General features: G+C 33.5%; 1 protein-coding gene across 1 annotated transcript; it reads right to left on the bottom strand.

Annotated features, from left to right (window-relative positions):
• LOC110110118 (release factor glutamine methyltransferase) lies at positions 1-12,570 on the bottom strand (the record flags this gene model as incomplete). The annotated part of the gene is given in 2 exon segments (XM_020841443.2): positions 1-1,251; positions 12,325-12,570. Coding segments are annotated over 2 exon segments (378 nt in total), but the record flags the coding sequence as incomplete, so codon positions are not given.
• Between the last annotated feature and the right edge of the window lie 9,370 nt (positions 12,571-21,940).

Below are 21,940 nucleotides of genomic sequence, written 5' to 3'. Positions count from 1 at the left end.
TAAAATAAACAGATCAAACTTCATTCAGCCCAGTAACAAAGCATTAAGCTAGCAAACAAGAAATTGAGAGTTCAAAGTCCAGTATTGTCAACAATCTCATGATAGTAGCCATTCGCACAGGTTTTCATGTAAATCTAGCAATATGATATAACAATTATCTGGAAAAGCAACTAGTTGGATTTTGTTCAAGTATCATATCAGACCAGACATACATCAACAAGAGAAAGTTGGGTATTGTAGAACCATCGGGCAAAAAAAATAGGATCACGTTTGAATTTAGAATCCACCTGGTGTATGCTTTAGAGTTCAGAGCCACGTTGTAATTGTAGTGTCCATTAGCAATATGCAGTAACAACATTCAGAGCCACTTTGTAATCCTAAGACGGATGAAAGTAGACTTCGAGTAAGATACTCTTTGTCTTCAGCTCCTCAGTCTCGGATTCATCGTACCTGGATACCTAAATGAAAAAGAAAACTCTTCCCTCGAGGGGGAGGTTATTCTTTTCCCCTTTGGGTATTGAAATGATCCAAATTTGAGCTTCCAAATGGAAAAAGGACTTTTCCTCTAAGGAGTATCTTTTCTTCTTTGGAATCCAAATTTGGATAATTGTATCACAACCTTCAATGTCTCTTCACTCTTGGGAGTATGTTCAACTTCATCTAGAATGCAAAGTTTAGTCTCTCTTTGTGCTTTTTGAGCAATGAAGACAAAAACTTCTCATAATTCCATCTTAAACCAATAGTATCTACAATTGGAATAGCAAAAAAAATGCATGACTGGGTAGTAATTTGCCAGCTCCATCTCTGATCGTATCAATTTTCTGAACTCTATGAAAATTACCATGTAAATTTTACAGCTTCACTGGATGCACCCTGCAACTCGTCAACAGTAAGATGATTCAGAACCATGCCTGGCTTGGCGATAGATGAATTGTTCGTCATAGTTATCTAATCATCCAAGATAGAAAAGAAATTGGATCCCTGAGAGACCTAAAAAATGTCAGGGTTAATGACGTAGAATACTTCGGAGAAAAGTCATCTCTAAATTTGCAGCGGTGACTGCAAGACCTCCAATTTCCAGAAATGGTTTGTCAAGACTTGCAAGTTCACAGCTGAAGCTTATTGGCAATATCCCGTCACAAATCGTCTTACTCCAGCAAAGTCCGCCACTATTCTCATATCATGGAAGGTATTGCTCCCCTGTGAGCTTATGAAATCTACAATGTACTCAGATTGTTTATCACCATTGGTCTGCCATAATAAAAGATGAATTCCATAGTGAGAGATAAAGAGACTAGATCTCCTGAAAAACACTAAAAAGAAAAGCTAGAATTGAGTTTAGGTTTTGTTTGGGATGACTTTCTTACTGCTTCTTAAAGCAGCCTTTTAGTAGAAAAATTAATTTTTTTACTAAAAAATTGCTTTAAGAAGCATTAAAAAAGCTATCCCAAACGAAGTCTTATTCACCCAAATTAATCATCACCGTCACGTTGAGCAAGATGAAATGTGAGATGTAGAATATCACCATTCTTAAAATCAACATTAAAAACAAAATTATAGCATCCATGTCCAAAGAAGAAATGTGGGATGTAGCGTATCACCATTCTCAAAATCAACATGAAAAACAAAATAATAGCATCCATGTCCAACTATATTTAAAAGAATATACAGGGCAATATTCATGTGATGCTTGAATAATGATTTGAAAGGAAGTTTTTTAATATCAGATTAAGATATGTAAAATAAAGCATATACTTAAATTATTCCAATAGTTATGTTCGTGTGGAGTCCGAGAATGAATCTCTCATAGAAATTGATAATGCACGTGTGAGTGAATCTACATCCACATAGATTATAGTTATTTTGGGGCCACTTCATATGCTAATAAAGGAGGATCCACAATTGATAGAACTACTTTCATATTTTGTATTAATCCTTAATATCAAGTTCATGCTTTCTCTTCCACCACAAGTAAACTATCTCGAGATTGCATCCTTCATTCCAAATCAAGCTTTGTTCCTAGTTGCACTTTATCTTGAATTTTCAGTCCTTTCCATACTCATTTTTATATTGAGTTTGTGCTACTACCACCACCATATACTATAACAAAGTTTGAATGAATGATTTCCGACAATCTTCACTAAAACCTCCAGAAGTATGCCTTGAGCTACCTGCATCTTCTCCAGTTGATTATAGAGTTGTGCATGAACTAATTCCACTTCCACCACCATGCCCACCTTCCAACTATTTGGAGAAGAGTTTCTTTAGGCATTGGTAAATGATTGAGTACAAATAAGGTCATCAGAATTCTCTTCAATATTAGTTTATAAGCACAAGTTCATTTAATTTTACCATGTTTTAAATATTTCATATAAATGTATAAGGGCTCATAATTCCTTGTAGAATAGTTAATGAATTATTGGGAAAGTATTACAAGGCATACATATGAAATAAGGGCACGTGATTAATTTTCTTAATAGTTAATGCCCTATTAGGAAAGTATGTAAGCCTAAGTCTATATAAAGGATTCATGTCTTGTATTGAGAAATCTAATAATAAATGAAATATTGATTTTTTGTTATTCTCATATTCTTCTTCTCTTCTTTCCAAGTAGATCCGATTATATCTTCTGCTCTTCCCCCGATTCCCTTCTTTCAATAGATGTCACCTGCCTTCTTGTTCGTATTACATCAGTAGGGTTCACTGGGTTGAAGTTTATTAGGTTTTAAATATTGATCATAAATAAAGTCTTTTGTAATGGATGCGAAATACTTTAATTCTAAATATGAAACTAAATAAAAAACATTGCAATTGTGTCTCTCTGATTTGATTATTTCTCTTTTCCTAACTATATTATTCCATGTCCTTATCTTTTTCATATTCATTAACTATTTAATTATCATTCTCTATTCAAATTAATCCCTATCAAGCCATCATCTGAATCTATAAGAGAGAGCCTCCACACAAATGTCCTATATGGCGACATCTAATATAATAATAAATGCAAGTTTTTCACATCAATTGAATATTGTATGGTATGATACCTGTAATCTTCTCAAATTTAAGAATTAAGGTGCTATACATGAGTTCTTCATCTTTGCTCTTCATAATTTTACTTTATAAGTATCTATCGTTTCCTCCCACCAAGTGAGAGAAACTTTTCTTGAGAAATCGGTATCACTCATTAAGTGCCTTACACTTCACACATGTTGAATTCTCATCCACAAGCTTGTTCTCTCTTTCTCTCAAACAAACCTTCCAACCCTCTTCTAATAAACTTCTCTTTGATTTCTAACACAAAATAAATCCTAACATCACAACCTAAATAAACCTACACAAATTTAAATCCATAATCTCTCCTAACAAGCTTAAAACCACCCATAAGTCATAATAAATGTGTAAACGAACATCGTACACCACACACAACTCACATTCAAAACCCATACAAACTTAAAATGGACTTAACCATGCTCATACAACCAACTGGCCATTCAAATTATTTCCAGTGAAATTGTTAAATAAAACAGTAACTATCCTATCCCTATCCCTTACTTCCTAGCACATATATCGAATTCTGTCTCCTTCCAGTTCATTATATGGAGGCTCCCTTCCATTAAAAAGGGACAAGAGAAGAGAGAATAAAATGAAAAGAAGAGCTTATGAAATATTCAATAGATCAGCTTCCTACTAAACTAACTGACCTCTTCCATTTGCAAAAATCTTTCTTGCTATTGTTTGTTATTTCTTCTATTCAAGGGTTAAAGATTTGCAGCCAATTCCAGGTCAAAGTAATGGATGCGTTCTATGATTATAGTACTTGAACTCAATTAACAATTTTTTATTAAATTGTGTTGAATGATAAATTTTGTACAAATTTTCGAACTAAGCTTAAGAAGAAACATTGAATATATTTCCACACTGAAATTATAATCAATTTTCTATAATTATCCATATTATGTTACCAATCGCATTATATCATTAGAACATAACTAAATTTACTATTTTCTTATAACTTTAAGAACGGAGTTGATGACTTAAGAAATGTATGCATCTTACCTATTTAGACAACTTTTTAACATATCCATGTCATAACACAATCGTTACAACTCCTAGTAAGATCCATCTTTGGCATGCTGATATATCATATTTTCATTGCATACAATTAGTACTCATTATTTCATCTATGATCAATAAGGTAGATTCTTGATACATCTTGAAACATCACACTACTACTTTTTTATCCAACCAAAAATGTTTTTAGGGTAGATCATTTTGATAGATTTTTTTTTTTATTTGAAACCAAACTTAATAATTCAATTAAGTATATGATTAGACTAGCCTAGATTTAACCTCAATTTTGTAAGAGTATTCTGCTTATTCAAGCAATCATTATGTTGTCATCATTGCAAGAGCACCATAATGACTCGTATCTTTTGAAGGCCCCCATACATATTCCATATTTTGTATCTTTGCAAGAGCAATTGATTGAGAAAGGTTACATAGATAGCATTCAACTAAGATAAAAAAACATGAAGACGGGCAATCACAAAACAATAACGCTTTAACAAGCCTTCTCTATCTATGCCAGGCAATGATACAAAAGCGACATGTATCTAAGACATAATAAACTATCTTTCTTGCTTTTTTATTTAAATCGATATTAAACCTATTCGAAACCTAACTCAACATCTCTTACACATATTACAAAGCAATGGGTCATACAAAATTTTCATATAAGAAAGCTTGATTGTATTTGGGTACTTTGATAGATTTAACGAGTTCATCACCATGTTTGCTCCACTTGAAGCTTCATTCCCGCCATATTTAGATTGATTGTTGATCTTAGGTAAAAGACAAGCCATCCAACAACAAGTGAAATTATTCCAATACATTAGATGACAGCCACCATAAAGTATCTCAAGTATCCTCCTACTAGACCAGTTCATCATTACCAAGTACTTCTAGGCTCTAGCATAATAAATTTGATATCTATAATCCACATCCTACCAATAACCTTTTTGTTAGTAGAACACAAGCATTATTACCATCCAAAGTCATTCCTAAATCTATTGAGTATATTATAGTTCATAACCTGCTTTTGATGATAATTCAGACCAAGAAGATAATCACATGTAGAATGAATCTGCATCTTACATTGAATATGAGCCTAAATCTAAGTTTGCAATAAAACGTAATGAGCGTATGCAAAATCTGAGCATCAGCCTTAAGCAAAATCTATGTTTGAAGTCATGTTGAATCTAAACCTGAGTTCGAGCATGAGTCTGATTTTAAGAAATTCATACATGTCGAAGATGTTTTTTTTTTTTTTAAACATGTTGGAGATGCTTGTTTTACTTAAACCACTTGTAGTTTGACTCCAAGTTTTGACAATTTGAAATTCCTCATATACGCGAAAGTTTGTCACAAATTGATTTTGATATTGTTTCTCAATTTCGTAACTTTTTAACTCATAGGAAGTTAGGTTAAGTTGCATATTACTGGAGACGTTTCAAATAACTTGCTTGGTTAAAGCATATGTCTTAACATAATCATGATCTTGTTGCGCCACTACTCTAAAAGTTTTTCTTCACCAAATATGCCTACCATAGTTGAATCAAAACCATCTATAAGGGGCAAGTTATTATACAATGAACATTATAAAATTATATGATATTATCACCAAGAAAGCTTGTAGGTTTCTCTTCATAACAACAATATTCAAATTCAATTGCATTGCTCATTAAACATTTCCATCTTATTTGCTTAATTTAAGAAACTATTCTATATATATTGATGATGTTATAACTATAGTACACATTCTTTTTTTTTTTTTTTTTTTTTTGAAGAAATGCATCCAAATTGCATTAAGAAACAAAGAAACTAATTACAATTGCTAATGGAATCACATTCCTCCTTGATTGAATTCAATAACAAGGAAGGAATGTTGCTAAAAGAAAGGCTATCAAAAAAGAAAATACTATCTAGAGCCATAGTAGCACACAAATTGGCTACTTTATTACAATTCCTATGGACATGTTGAAAAACAACTTTATGGAAATCATTAAGAAACAATAATTCCTTTACCGGCCACCTATCAATAAGCCACTTATTCTTCTTTAAAGAATCTTGGATGAAAGTAATAATATTGAGGTTGTCACTCTCAATTATTACCCCTTTGTATTCAAGCATCCAACTCCTAATGTATTCCCTTACCGAGAAAACAGCCTCCAACTCAAGCTGAGCAATGTCCCAATGGACCTTATTCTCCCCAAAAGCAATAACGAATCTTCCCTTGTGATCTCTGAAAATGCCACCGATTCCAGCGCAGTTAGATCTAAGCAATGAAGCATCAACATTAATCTTCATCCAGTCTTTCGGTGGGGGGTACCAAGATTTACGAGACTCCCTAAGGAGATTAGTACCCCAGTTGGAAAGATGTAGATAAAACTTAGTAGCAGCCAATGACAAGGCATTCACAGCAATCATATAGCAAGGCAGAACAGCTCCTCCATGCTTAAAATCATTTGGATTTTTCCAAGACAAGTACACAATGGTACAATAGATCTTGACAATTCCATTGTCCCGAAAAGACAATCTCTTTAATCCCTGTAAACACCCCTCTAACGTTTGAAAAACAGGGATAGAAATACCCCACTTACGCATCTGGATAATGACTTCAACCATATACTTGCACTGGACCATGATGTGTTCATAGCTTTCAACTACATTGCAGCCTCTAGCACAACGGTCATCCACAGCAATCCTACGGTATTTCAGAAAATATATTGATGATGTTATAACTATAGTACACATTCTATTTGTTCTTACGATTAAAGTGAAGGAATACCTATCTTAGTGCTAGAACTTAATTAGAATATACCCATTTGCCTATATACATAATTTAAAGCCCTAATTTCAATGAAGAGGATTTATCACCTTAATGAGTCCTTTTAATGCTTCAACTACTCTGAGTTGATGTTAATGTCAACAAATGTTATATTTTTCAAAGTCAGAGACCTAATATTAGTTCTTACATTACTACTAGATGAGCACATTGATGATCCCTCTGAACAATTTTTTCATATAGTTTGTTGGAACCTTCATCCATCTACAATTCAACAATCCATGGCAGATGAATTATTCTTCTTTAAGAGTACAAATGCCAAACCAGCTCTAGAATATAGAGCTTTGCAACAAAGGTAAAATATGGGGATGCCTAACTTCATGGTCATTTTTATTTTAACGCACTATTTTCAGCACTCTCATTTAAAATTCATGGTCATTTTAATTTTTGCCATAGTTATTTGGATATTTTTTATTAAGTTGTGGGTTTGTTATGAAGGAGCCTATAGCATAAATAAAGTTTTTTTTATAATGGAGTTATTTATTATGAGATGATTGATAATAAATGAAAGTTATTTGCATGGACATTAGGTCCTTTTATTCAACGTGAGAAGCTAATAGTAGAGCTGTAGGAGACACTTTTTTTTTGTTTTAATCCAGCGTATCATCTTTTGCCTTGTACACCTACTATTTAGATCCCATTTTCTTCATATTATTTTCATATCAAGACATCATCAATTTTTGTAACATCTTCGACAATGTAGCCTTGTATGATTAGATAGACAACATCAACCAATTTGGTTGAAAAACTTCAAAAAAATGGTAGATCAATTTGGACACAACTTTGGTCGATCAATTTTCAATACAAAATTGGTTGTTAATTTGAGCAATCTAGCAAGGACACTGAAATAGTTTGAAAGATCGTAAAAACTCTAAAAATTGGAAATAAAGCTCTAAGGTGTTTTTGAATAATTAGAAGTGAGTATAACTAAGTTTGCTAAAAATACTCAATTTTGATCCTAGAAGTGACCCTATAATGATAGAAATTATCACAACAACCACTAATATTACTCATTAAATCTATACACATTTTATAAATTCACATATTTCAACAAATATTTTTCTCCTTAATGTTGATCAAATCAAATCTTGTGGCACTCGAATACATACATGTGAAGACCATATCATTCTACACATTTCCATCAATTTCCTTCGGGAATAAATCATCTCCAAAATATTCTTCATTCTCTTAGCAAAAATTCAGATAGATTCTATGATACAAATATAATTTTCTCATCCTTAGTTTCATCGCTTCCTCTATTGTTCTATTATATGAAAGATAAACTTGCAATTCTTTAGTTATTACAACTTTGGACAGTTCATTATATTAAAAATTGGCACTAAAATGTTTTGCTTCAACAATTTCAAGTCCTTTTTACTATAAAGGATTTTGAGTTTCATTCATTTATTTAACCATACAATTGTAATATCTTTAATAACTTAGCATGATAACAATTAGTCTTATCCCAATTATTTGTGATTGCCTTTATGAATTCTCATTCTTCATTTATCCTGTTGAGTGTTGTATATTGATCCATTTTTCAAATCTTTTTCCACTACTTCTATCAAGTTAGCTTTAGTCTACCTATTTTTCTACCTAATTTGTCAGTATTAATTTTATTAGTTGTCTTACTGGTGCATGTTCTCTCCTTCATTGTACATGCCCAATAACCTAACTTTGTTTTCCAAATTTTTGCTCAATTATGCTCCATCAGTTCCTATAACTTGGACACAATTTCTTTAAAGTTTACTTAATTTCTTTTTTTTTTTAAATAAAACTTGTGCATACTTGATAATTCCTATGGAATGGGTATTAAAAAGAGAAAATATGAGATGCAATAAAAGATATGGGTTATTTAAAAGCACAATCAAAGCTCTGTGGATTTAAATAGCAAACCATACTTACGGTATGTAAAGAAGATTGAATTAAGAATGCAGGAATGGGGAACTAACAACATTGGCCTACCTAATATAACAAAATAAATACTTGAAATGGGCCAAGTAGAGAGAGAGAGAGAGAGAGAGCTGAACTTTGAGAGAGAGAGAGAGAGAGAGAGAGAGAGAGAGAGAGGAAATGAGGTGAGTGAGTTGCTTTGGTTTTATTTGGTAGGAACAAAGTTAAATTCCTACCACAGCTCTAGCCATTAATAATTTTGATTTTAAGTTCATGGTATTAAATACAACAACAATAAGTCTTTATCCCACTATATGGGGTCGATTAAGATCATGGAATTAAATGTGGAAATCTATTTTTCTTTAATAACTTGTTTACTGAATTAGCATCCCTTAAAATTTTTTATACTTTATTATGTCTCACAGGTTCTCTTCGGTTGGTAGAATCTCCTTTCTCGTTTGATAAGCAAATGTAATTACGCCTTCAGGAGAAATATGCACCCTTTGCCATTGCTTTTGTGCCCAAGTGCATTGGCCATAATTGCATAGATTGATGAGAATGTCCACAATTAAAAAAAGCCCCAATCCACCAAATGAGTGAATAGTTTCCACGATATGAATTCAGATTAACATTCATGGCAAGGAGGAAATCAGATGCAGATCAAAAAATATTTTTCACTATGAATTATTTGCATAAAATTTGTGAGAAAAATGGTAACTTAAATTGTTCAGGAATTTAAATGAAGATGTTTATTTTGATAACTAGTATATTCCTCAAAAAGTATTAAAATTTGTTTATAACTTCAAATTTATTTGTTGATTATCAATATAATAATTAAGGAATCATAAATAAAATACTTATAGTATTAATATCATGCAATATATAAATACTTATTTCAAATTCTATTCAAGTTAACTCAAACTATAATAGTGAATAAAGCCATACTCGAAATCAACTATGTATGCTCAATAACATTTTGGCCGAAATAATTAAATTATCAAGTTATTTCGCATACTACTTCAGTACTCAGGCATTATGTTTGAACTTAGCTAAAATTCCATTCAACCCAAAGATTACTTGAAGTTGCCAATAAAACCAATTATTAAAATCACCCAAGAATCCAAAGTAACTTGATAGCTCAGAGTGAAGTTGCCAAATAATTCATCAAAGAAATATTATTCTCAAAGATCTCATTCTTTATATAGACCTCTTTAATGGCTATTCATGTAATTAGATAGCTACAAGCTAGATAGGCTTATACAATTTACAACAAAGACTGGTTAATTCTTGCTATATAATTTCAATTACATTTCTCAATTATATCCTTTCTTGTAATATTGTACTTTGACCCAAGCCTATAAATAAGAGGTCAAAAGATGAACCAAATATATTCTGACATATTCATTGTGCACATCACTCTTATACTTTCTAACATTCTAGTGGATATCCAAAGCTTCTCTCTAAGCTTTTTTTTCTCTCTCCTCTTCTCTTTTAATGTCTATTCTTAGTAAGATTCAGATGTCACCCACAAATAGTTTTGAATCCAACTGACACATTTGATTTTGAGTTTCAAGCTTTTTAACCAACCCTAAGCAAAGAGTAGTTACTGGATATAATGGTGAAATTAAAAAAAAAATGCTGAAATAGAAAAAAGCAAAAATAATGTTTTCCACCTTTCAAATTTTTATAGCTAATGGAACAAAGACTAAGAAATACCACGCTGACATTGTAGAAGCAACCGTATTTTAATTAAAAGAAAAAGAAAATTTTTGTGTGGTATAGAGAGACAAGAAAGCACTCCTTATCAATTTTATTGGTCTAGAATGAGCATAAAATTCATGAGAATTGATTGGAAGGCACTAATGTGAAAATGTGTGTAATAAAGATATGTTGAAACTATTATATATATATATATATATATAGAGAGAGAGAGAGAGAGATGTAAAGAATATTATTAGAACTACGTATAAGACTTTTCAAACGCAATAAGTAAGGTTATATCAATAACCAACATTTAAACATGTTTCTTTTTTATAATGGATATGGAGATACTTACAAAGATATTTAAGATGATATATACTGGAATATGGTATTTATAAATGATAGTTTTCATAGTAAAACCAGTTCTTAGGAAGTTATAATTTAAAGCAGTAAAGAAAATTCTAGAAGTTAAAAAAATCTAAAATTAATAAAAATAGTATGAGTATATGATATACAATTTTAACAGATGTTAGGGTAATAATTATTAATCAGCATTGTTGGAGATTTAAGATATATCTTATAAAAGGGAAGAAAATATAGATCGATTAATACTTACGTTACAATGGAGACGTATTTTAAGAGTGCTATTTGATAAGAGAATATCATCAAGGTTCAAATGTCCAATTTCGTAAAACTAAAACTAGATTGGACATAGGAAAGGATTCATAAGTTAAACAAGAAGAAGGCATAAATTATAAGTTGAGCATGGCGGAAATAATAATATTAACAATGAATTTGTGGTAAAAGTGTAAAAATTTAATGGATAGAGTGAAAAATATTATATTAAAGTGATAATAGGAAAATCAACTATTGAAGATAAGGTACTAAAAATTGACTTGGGTGATTTAGGCAAGATAAACATATGAAAAAAAAAATGTAAATTGTAATAATAATGCAGATAGATAGAATTAATAATTCAAATGATTAATGAATGCAGAAGGATGATGCATAAAACTAGCCAAGATTAATTCAAATAAGGCTAATTATAATGATGATTAACTCCTAATAGCTAACAATGGAGCTAGACTCTATTCAAAAAATGATTTTAATAAAGAACCATTTGCCTATCATGAAGCTTGTCATACAAACTTGTATCCAATGATTGTCAACGCCCTACCAATGAAGAAAAGGATGATGCAAAAACCTCTAACTGCGCATAAATATACAAAAGGCATGTCAATAGTGTGAGCAACAATAAAAGGTGTAAGCAGCTTACACTAAAAAGAAAGCAAAGTCAAAGTCTACCAGCATTAAAGCTAATTTACAACTAACTGAACCCCAGCATAATCCAACCACTTACCTATAAAAATTAACTTAAATTGTAGCACTCAAGTGAAGCATTGAGATCAACTGTAGCAATTCACTTTTATAAGGAATGCTACTCAAAATGAAAAATTACATGTCCTGATAATTTTGATTGCATTCATTCTGTGCATATGGGCAGCCCTTCTTTACATAAGGCACAACTTAATTTACCTTATATCCAGAATAAGCGATTGTACTGATGAACAACAACCTCGATAAAAAAAATGGCTACATTCTGAGCCAAAGAGGCCATCTATAAAATTGACCTTCTTATGTATATGAATATTGAGCCATTACAATAAAGTAAAATCATATATGGTTTCGCTTTTATTATAAGAGAGACTAAATAACACAGAATATAGATTAGATCATTTAATTTGTTGCTAAGCAAGAAAGGGAAGGAAAATTCCACAAATACCTACATAAGCCTAGAAAGAATGCATTGCGAGCACAAGTATTACCTCAAAAGCAAAGAAGCCACCGGGTTTTAGAACTGAGATCAACCCATCAAAAAGATGAAGAAGATGATCCATGCCATTCATCCCTCCATCCAGTGCTAGACTAGGTTCATGTTTACCAACTTCAGCTTGTAAGCCAGGAATATGACTGCTTGGTATGTATGGTGGATTGCTAACCAATCCACTTAGTTTTCCATGAAGATCCTGCAGAGGTTCAAACCAATGCCCCTGTCTTATCTCCACTTTGTCCTACATGCATAATACAAAATTCAAAATACTTAATTTATAGGCCAAATTTTCGGAACGAGCATTGTTGCAGCCTAATTTAGCGGTAGGAGCGTGAACAGAAATAAATTTTAAAACGAGCTAATACGCCGAACACTGTAGTGCATTTGTAGAATGTGCTCTCCTAAATGGCGCATTCATAGAATGCGGCAATTGAAATGGCGCATTCATTGAATGCGCCGACTGATCCGGCACATTCAGTGGAGTACACCGTAGGGTTTGGCGTATTCCATATTCTTGCATTTGTGTTTGTCGTTTCCGGAGACCAGATCCGAATCTCACATGTAGTGGCCGGAATTCAATGCTGCCATTAATTTCGTGCAGTTAAGGAGTGTAGCAGAGCGGGTATAAGTAAGACATGAGCTAAAGAGCGTTTGGCATCAGCTCTTAAGGAAATTGCAGGGTTTGACATCAGCTCTTGTTTTAGTTATTTATATACATGTTATTAATATTAAAATACATTATTAAAGTTAATTTTAAGTGTGTGAATTAGTTATTAAGAGATGAGAATAACAAGAATAAAATTTTTTTTTAAGAAAAGTTTTAAAAAAATTTATAATTTAAAAGAAGGTATAATTTATTTTGATTTTATTTGGGTTTTCTTTTTTTTTTAAATATATTAGGTTATCATTGTTATATGTAATAATTATTAAAAAAAATTGAGTAATGATGGCTGAAGTGATACGAACCCGTAGAAGCAAAACAAATAAAAATTTATGTTAATACACATGATAATGATTGAAAGCAACATCGAAAAAATTTGGAATAGAAATAGTGCGAAAACTAATGAACACAAATTCACGGTAATACATATGATAATGATTGAAAGCAACATCAAAAAAATTATTATTACATGTGGCTCAGTACTATGCGCATACGCGCTTGGAGTTGGGTTAAAGTTGGACAGCATAAAAATTTTTCTGTGAACTGCTTTTGGATGTATTACCAATCTTTTATATTTAAGAACTCCTTTTGACCATCTATAATATTCAGCTATTGATATTTTTCTGATAAAAATGCATCTTGATAAGTATGTCACCTTTTATAAAGAATACAATGTTGCACATCGGTTATCGGATTCTCAACATTGACCACAACAGAACCTTCTTTTTTCCGTGCGATTTCACGAATTATTGTCCTAAGAATACTTATAGGAGCAAAATAACCATTATGATCCCTAAACCTTTGTTGTACAAATTTCCAACCCATATCAGTAATTGTTTCTCCATCCATATACATGAGATGACGACTTTTGATAACTTCATGATATGTATCTCATAAAATATCGTCTTCATAACAAGACCATTCATGTAAACAACATCAAAAAATTTCATTTGATCTTGTTTTATCCTCCAAGAATTCATTCATGGGATACGACATAGATTCTGTCAATCGAATAGTACCATCGTAGATCAACTTCTGTCTTGGAATAATATGAAGGAAATCCCTTGATGGTGAGCGCTTTATTGATGAGGTCCTTGATGATGATGACATTATGTGCTGAATATTTAGCAAATGCAATTTGAGTTATCATTAGAAAAATAATAATATATAAAATTAAAAAAAAAATGATTTGAAGAACTAGAGTCACATTAATAAAACAAATTAGATGTTGAGTAACAATTAAAAACAAAAATATTAAGCATCAACATTACAACACGAAGTACATTTTAAATTTATAACGAAATAACAACATAAAGTACATTTTCGAAGTTACTGATTCATATTGTTAAGTAGATATTGTAGATGATTTTGGAGCTGTGTTTGTGTAGTATAACATTTGAAGTCGATCTGAAATTATTGTTATATTTGCTGTCAATCTTGTCCATTAAGAAATTCCTTTGCTTTAGGATGTTTTGAACTTTGCAACAACTGTTTATAAGAATCTAATATGTGCTTATCATGATAAGACTTCCAGTAAGAGTATAAAATACAATTATTATATCCATGGACCTTCCCATACCTGGTGCAACTGTATCGTCTTTATCACAACTAAGTTCTAGAATTCGACTTTTTTAAGAAATCTTTTGCCACAAGGTGGTGCTTAAAATTGGTAAAGCCTTCTTGTAGACATTTCCAGTCTAACTCTCGACGTGCAGGGTTACCTCTATATTCCTAAGCTTTCTTCATATCATCATGTAAGTTCCACAGTAAGTAATCTTCATCTTCATCCCAAGTATATATAACACACCTGAATAGTTCATTTGATGATACTCTGGCTTCAAGGTCCTCATCGATAGGACAAGATAAGCTTTCACGCACCTGGATGGTACCCTCTATAATCCATTGTTTGGTTTCGGCACTGCTGCTAGCATCCAAATTGTGGGAGTACATTCTTGATTAATGTAGCTGAAATGAAATATTTGCAAACAAGCTTGAGTAGTCTAGAATTTCTCTTTATTGTTTAACACTAACTAATGAAGGAAGAAATGAGCAGTCAGAAAAAAAAATTCTTATAATAATAGTTATGACTAGTCGAGCATTTTTAATAAGCAAAGTTCATAATATGAATAAATGTTTACAACATGAAGTCAAATTCCAAACATCAGCACAACAATACATCTCAAATCTCATATTAACGATGCCTAGGTAAAGCCCCACTCCCTGGAGTAAATCTATTTGGTGCCCTTCGTCTTTTTCTCTGTAATTGTGGCTCATCTGAGACCTCAGTCTCCTCCTGCTCAACCTCGGCACATTGTTGTGAATGTTGTGTACCTTATTCTGTAGGATAACCTCCCGTTAACATAATGTTCTGCTGCGTGGGGAATGAAGGTAATCCTACTGATGACATCCACTATGGAATGGCCATTGGAAATAATGATTGTGCGCTGGGTTGTTCGTATTGTGTGCCATAATAAATATGTCCTGGTTGACTAGACTGTCCAACGTGCAGGCTCCAATGTGGGGCTGAAGGACCTGCTCCCATGAAATCATAGCCAATGAATGGCGTATGAATGGAATGCCGATGCGGATCAGGCACAACAGTCTGTCGGTGTCTGCTCCCCATCGACCGGAACGGAGCATCTGAAACAGATCGTCTACTATGTTGCTGCTTATGAGAACTCCCTGCACGTTCTCTAGTTTGTTGATCTGCCTCCGTGGCCGTATCAAACAAAGTGTAGTCAATATAAACTGATTGTTGAACTCGGGCAGACAATTCAGCAACCTGATCTACAACCATCTGCAATGAACTAACATTTTGTCCCCCTCCCCCGGCTAGTGGCTCAAGTATCGCAAATGATCGTATATAGTAATCCGCCTAAAGAGTAATTATATATTAATTATTACTAAATTTAAAATTTATGCTAAAAAATTTATACATTGTACATAACAATACAGTACGTACCACTAATCTCTCACTAGGTGATCTAGAAAAGAAGGTCTTTGGAGGCTCAGTTTGAGGTTGTAAAAGGTAGATGGATGCCCAAGATCTATACCACCGTAGATAAGCTCCTAGTTCTTGATTGCCTGCCCCTACTAGTGGAGTGATGGGAACCACGTAAGCCCTTCTCTCCTCCCAGATCTGGAGGTAGTCACGGTATTGTACAGTCTAATCCTGATCTGCTCTACCAAGGCCATCAATGCGCCTAAATGATGGATCCATGGGTTCAATATCAGTGGATGGCACGCCTGAAAATTGTCTTACAACTCGGTCCGGTAGGTGCCACTCTGCACGTTTCCAACTAATCAGCGATACTCTTGCCCTCCAAATCTCCTGTCCTTCATTGTACTATACTGGAAGAGCATATAAAACTTCTTGGATATATGGAGTCATGATAACCTAGAAAAATGTGATAGGTATTGTGTTAATTATTTATGCACAAAAATAAATTATTTAGATTTTCTAAATATTATTATACCTGACTCATACGCAAACCATCAAACTCGTCTCTATACGTCATTGTATTGCCTGCAGGCAGCTCACATATCCTATCTTCAGCCCACCTATAAATTTGTACGAAATATTATTATTTAAAATACAATTGTAATTTTATTGACTAAAGCTTACTAACCTGCAACCCAAAAGTAGTCCGGCCAAGTCAAAAATCTGAGGGATTCGCAGTGTCGGTCGACCAATGTACAATCGTTCCCATGACCAAACTTGCAGGAGTGCCACACATCCCGCAATATATGTCCTTGTCGGCCTTGTCGCATAACACAGCTCCCTATAAAGATGTGCAAGAACGGCACCTCCCATTGACATCCTACTAAAGCTGTCAATATCCGCAAGTAAAGGCAACCACTGTAGAGAAACATGACTCAGTGATGTATCAGGTATCAAAAAACAATCTATCATGAATAGGATGTATGCGCGGACATGTCGAATGAAAATCTCTGGTGCCAAATTATCATATGACTCTCTGTAAAATGTCCAGTGGAGCCAACGTAGTGGGAGCATAGAATCAACTTGTGATGAAGTCATCCTGAATGTCGCAACATCCTCCTCATCATCTGGGGCGTGGTATATCGAATCCCTGCCAGGATACGTCCCTAGTAACTCGTCACAGCAAATCGGCCATATTTCTTATATACATCCTTGCCCAACAACATTTGGGCCCACCACTGCAGGTCCATCAACTCTAAGGCCCAATAAAATTTGGACATCCTGCAATGTGATCGTCATCTCACTGATGGTAAAATGAAAAGAGTTCGTTAAGGGACATCATCTCTCCACCAGTGCCGTGATCAAGTTGTGATCCAACAACTGAAAATGTCTGAGATTTTGAAATCTCAGGTTTGTCAAGACATAAATCATACGCGGGCATTCAATTGGTCATTCCCTAGCCATGCGCATATGAGTAGCGGGAACCAAAGGAGATGCCTGCAAATTTCAATTTTATCAGAATTAAATAGATATTTATGCATGCAATAAGGAACATATAGTGACATTAATTTTTTTAACATACATGATCGGGATCATGCGCTCTGTGAGATTCCCCCAGTGATGCTATACTAAATTGTCTTGGGACATTTTCTGCAGCAGTACGATGAGGTGTGTGTCGGCTTGAACGAGCACGTCTAGATCTATCTGTCATACCTAGCAAAAATAAAATCACTATAATTCATATTATTATAACTCTAAATTTTTTAAATGCAAAATATTTTACTAAATATAGATTACCTTGATGAGGAAGGATTATGCGGACAAGTTGATTTATTGTGGCTTATTTGTTTGCAGAATCCACAAGCTTTGTTTGACCTACTCGAGGGCTCATCCATCGTGTTACGGAACCTATTCATTCGTGGTCGACCAACACGACGCCTAAAAGTTGGAGCCAAAAAAGGGATTAATCTGTGCTCTTCATTAAATGTGGCTCATATGTCTTTCGGGGAAAAGACATGGAATAATTTGGAGTACGTAGCGATTGGTTGGTACAACGTGATGTCTCTAAATAGTCCCTATTCAACTAGGACATATCTATTATGGCACATAATACGAACAACCCAGCACATAATCATTATTTCCAATGGCCATTCCACAGTGGATGTCATCAGTAGGATTACCTTCATCCCCCACGCAGCAGGACATTATGTTAACGGGAGGTTATCCTACAGAACAAGGTACACAACATTCACAGCAACGTGCCAAGGTTGAGCAGGAGGAGACTGAGGTCTCAGAGGAGCCACAATTACAGAGGAAAAGACGAAGGGCACCAAATAGATTTACTCCAGGGAGTGGGGCTTTACCTATGCATCGTTAGTATGAGATTTGAGATGTATTGTTGTGCTGATCTTTCGGATTTGACTTCATGTTGTAAACATTTATTCATATTATGAACTTTGCTTATTAAAAATGCTCGACTAGTCATAATTATTATTATAAGAATTTTTTTTTCTGACTGCTCATTTATTCTTTCATTAGTTAGTGTTAAATAATAAAGAGAAATTCTAGACTACTCAAGCTCGTTTGCAAATATTTCATTTCAGCTACATTAATCAAGAATGTACTCCCACAATTTGGATGCTAGCAGCAGTGCCGAAACCAAACAATGAATTACAGAGGGTACCATCCGGGTGCGTGAAAGCTTATCTTGTCCTATCGATGAGGACCTTGAAGCCAGGGTATCATCAAATGAACTATTCTGGTGTGTTATACATACTTGGGATGAAGATGAAGATTACTTACTGTGAAACATACACAATGATATGAAGAAAGCTATGGAATATAGAGGTAACCCTGCACGTCGAGAGTTAGATTGAAAATGTCTACAATAAGGCTTTACCGATTTTAAGCACCACCTTGTGGCAAAAGATTTCTTAAAAAGTCAAATTCTATAACTTAGTTGTGATAAAGACGATACAGTTGCACCAGGTATGGGAAGGTCCATGATGGATATAGATAATTGTATTTTATACTCTTACTAGAAGCCTGATCATGATAAGCACATATTAGATTCTTATAAACAGTTGTTGCAAAGTTCTAAACATCCTAAAGTAAAAGAATTTCTTAATAAACAAGATTGGCAGCAAATACTGTTGACCTCATTATTCGAGGTCAATTTCTCCAGAATCAATCTCTAGTGCTTAGGTTTTTCGTAGCCTAGCGTAGATGTCGCACCCATAAGATTTCTCTTAGGTGGATACCCATTGACGTAGCATCGACTAAAACCTACCATTCAATTCAAATCAAAATCAATTCGATCTAGTTTCAACAACAATTTTAGATCGACTTTTCGTTATAAATTTAAAATGTACTTCGTGTTGTAATGTTGATGCTTAATATTTTTGTTTCTAATTGTTACTCAACATCTAATTTATTTTATTAATGTGACTCTAATTATTCAAATCATTTTTTTTTAATTTTATGTATTACTATTTTTTTAATGATAACTCAAATTGCATTTGCTAAATATCCAGCATATAATGTCATCATCATCAAGGACCTCATCAATAAAGCGCTCACCATCAAGGGATTTCCTTCATATTATTCCAACACAGAAGTTGATCTATGATGGTACTATTCGATTGACAGAATCTATGTCGTATCCCATGGATGAATTCTTGGAGGAGAAACAAGATCAAATGAAATTTTTCGATATTGTTTACATGAATAATCTTGGTATGAAAACGATAGTCTATGGGATATATATCATGAAGTTATTAAAAGTCATCATCCCATGTATGTGGATGGAGAAACAATTACTGATATGGGCTGAAAATTTGTACAACAAAGGTTTCGGAATCATAATGATCATTTTGCTCCTATAAGTATTCTTAGGACAAGAATTCGTGAAATCGCATGGAAAAAAGATGATTCTGTTGTGATCAATGTTGAGAATCCGATAACTGATGTGCAACATTGTATTTTTTATAAAAAGTTGCATACTTATCAAGATGTATTTCTATTAGAAAAATATCAAGAGCTGAATATTATAGATGGTCAAAAGAATGAGTTATTAAATATAAAAGATTGGCAATACATCCAAAAGCAGTTCACAGAAAAATTCTTATGCTGTCCAACTTTAACCCAACTCCAAGCGCGTATGCGCATAGTACTGAGCCACATGTAATAATAAATTTTTCGATGTTGCTTTCAATCATTATCATATGTATTACCGTGAATTTGTGTTCATTAGTTTTCGCACTATTTCCATTCCAAATTTTTTCGATGTTGCTTTCAATCATTATCATGTGTATTAACATAATTTTTTATTTGTTTTGCTTCTACGGGTTCATGCCGGGTAGGTCGACTATGGAAGCCATACATTTATTAAGAGGTTTGATGGAGAAATATAGAGAAAATAAGGAGGATCTACATATGATATTTATTGATTTAGAAAAAGCATATAATAAAGTTCCAAGAGAAGTGTTATGGAGAGTTCTTGAAAAGAAAGGAGTCAATAATGCTTATATTCAAATCATTAAAGATATGTATGCAGGAGCTATTACTTGTGTTCAAACACAAGGTGGATTGACCAAGTATTTTCCTATTTCGGTTGGGTTACATCAAGGATCAGCCTTAAGCCCATATCTTTTTACTTTAGTCATGGATGTTCTCACTAGACATTTGCAAGAGGATGTACCTTGGTGTATGCTTTTTGCTGATGATATTCTTCTTGTTGATAAGACTAGAGAGGGAGTTGAAGGTAAACTTGAATTATGGAGGTCAACCTTAGAGTCTAAAGGTTTTCGCTTGAGTAGATCTAAAACGGAATATATGGAGTGTAATTTTAGTAGTAATAGACCTAGTGAGGGGATTGTGACTTTGGGCGATCAAGTCATTAATAAGAGTACACGTTTTAGATATCTTGGATCTATTGTTCAAAGTGATGGTGAAATAGATGGGGATATTATCAGCAGAATTCAAGTTGGATGGTTGAAGTGGAGGAATGCATCGGGCTTGTTATGTGATAAAAATGTACCCCTCAAACTTAAGGGAAAATTCTATAAGATGATAGTGAGGCATGCAATGCTTTATGGTGCCGAATGTTGGCCATTAAAAGAGAAGCATAATACTAAGTTAAGTGTGGCAGAGATGAGAATGCTCAGGTGGATGAGTGGCTTTACCCTTAGAGATAGGATACGAAATGAGCATATACGTGAAAAGGTTGGAGTAGCTCCAATAGAAGATAAGATTAGAGAGAGTCGCCTTAGATGGTTTGGTCACATAAAAAGGCGGCCTTCCGACGACCCAGTTAAGAGAGTAGAGGTATTAGATTTGACTTATATTAAGAAAGGTAGGGGTAGACCTAAAAAGACTTGGTTAAAAAATATTAGGAATGACCTTTCTTTATTAGATTTAAACGAGAATTTAACTTTTAATAGGACACAATGGAGAAAAAGGATTCATGTAGCCGACCCCACATAGTGGGATAAAGACTTGATGTTGTTGTTGTATCTAATAATGAAAATATTAAATTAATTAAAAATCCAATTTGTGGAATGATTTTTTACATCAAAGATGAATATGATTCCTTAAACATCAATTCTAAATGACAGATACTGTGCTATGTTTCACTAAAAGACCTTGAATAAATGATAGCAACAATTTTTGTGAATATTGTGGGCTCCGAAAATTTGGCCCCGGCCTCCACCCGCACTTATTGTTTTTATTTTCGGCGAGGGAGTTTTAATGAAATAAGTTCTGGGGTAAATTTTGGAAGGCAGATGGGTTTGTAGATAAGACACTACCCAGAGATTTCGCCCTCATTTTGTGAGGACTTTATGATCTGAGTTCTGGTTTCCTATAGGCGCAAGCCCCTATAATTAATTACCCCTCCCGATCACAAGAGAGAACTTTCGATTAAGGCTAGTCATCAATCAGATACGTAGAATATACGTGTTATCTGGCATATAATAGCAGCAATAGGTTTGGAATTTGGAGAACTGGATT

The sequence above is a fragment of the Dendrobium catenatum genome, unplaced genomic scaffold, assembly GCF_001605985.2.
Source record: "Dendrobium catenatum unplaced genomic scaffold, ASM160598v2 fragScaff_scaffold_1220, whole genome shotgun sequence".
Classification (NCBI taxonomy): Eukaryota; Viridiplantae; Streptophyta; class Magnoliopsida; order Asparagales; family Orchidaceae; genus Dendrobium; species Dendrobium catenatum.
The sequence above is the reverse complement of the archived record's forward strand: the minus strand, read 5'-3'. Positions and strand labels throughout refer to the sequence as shown.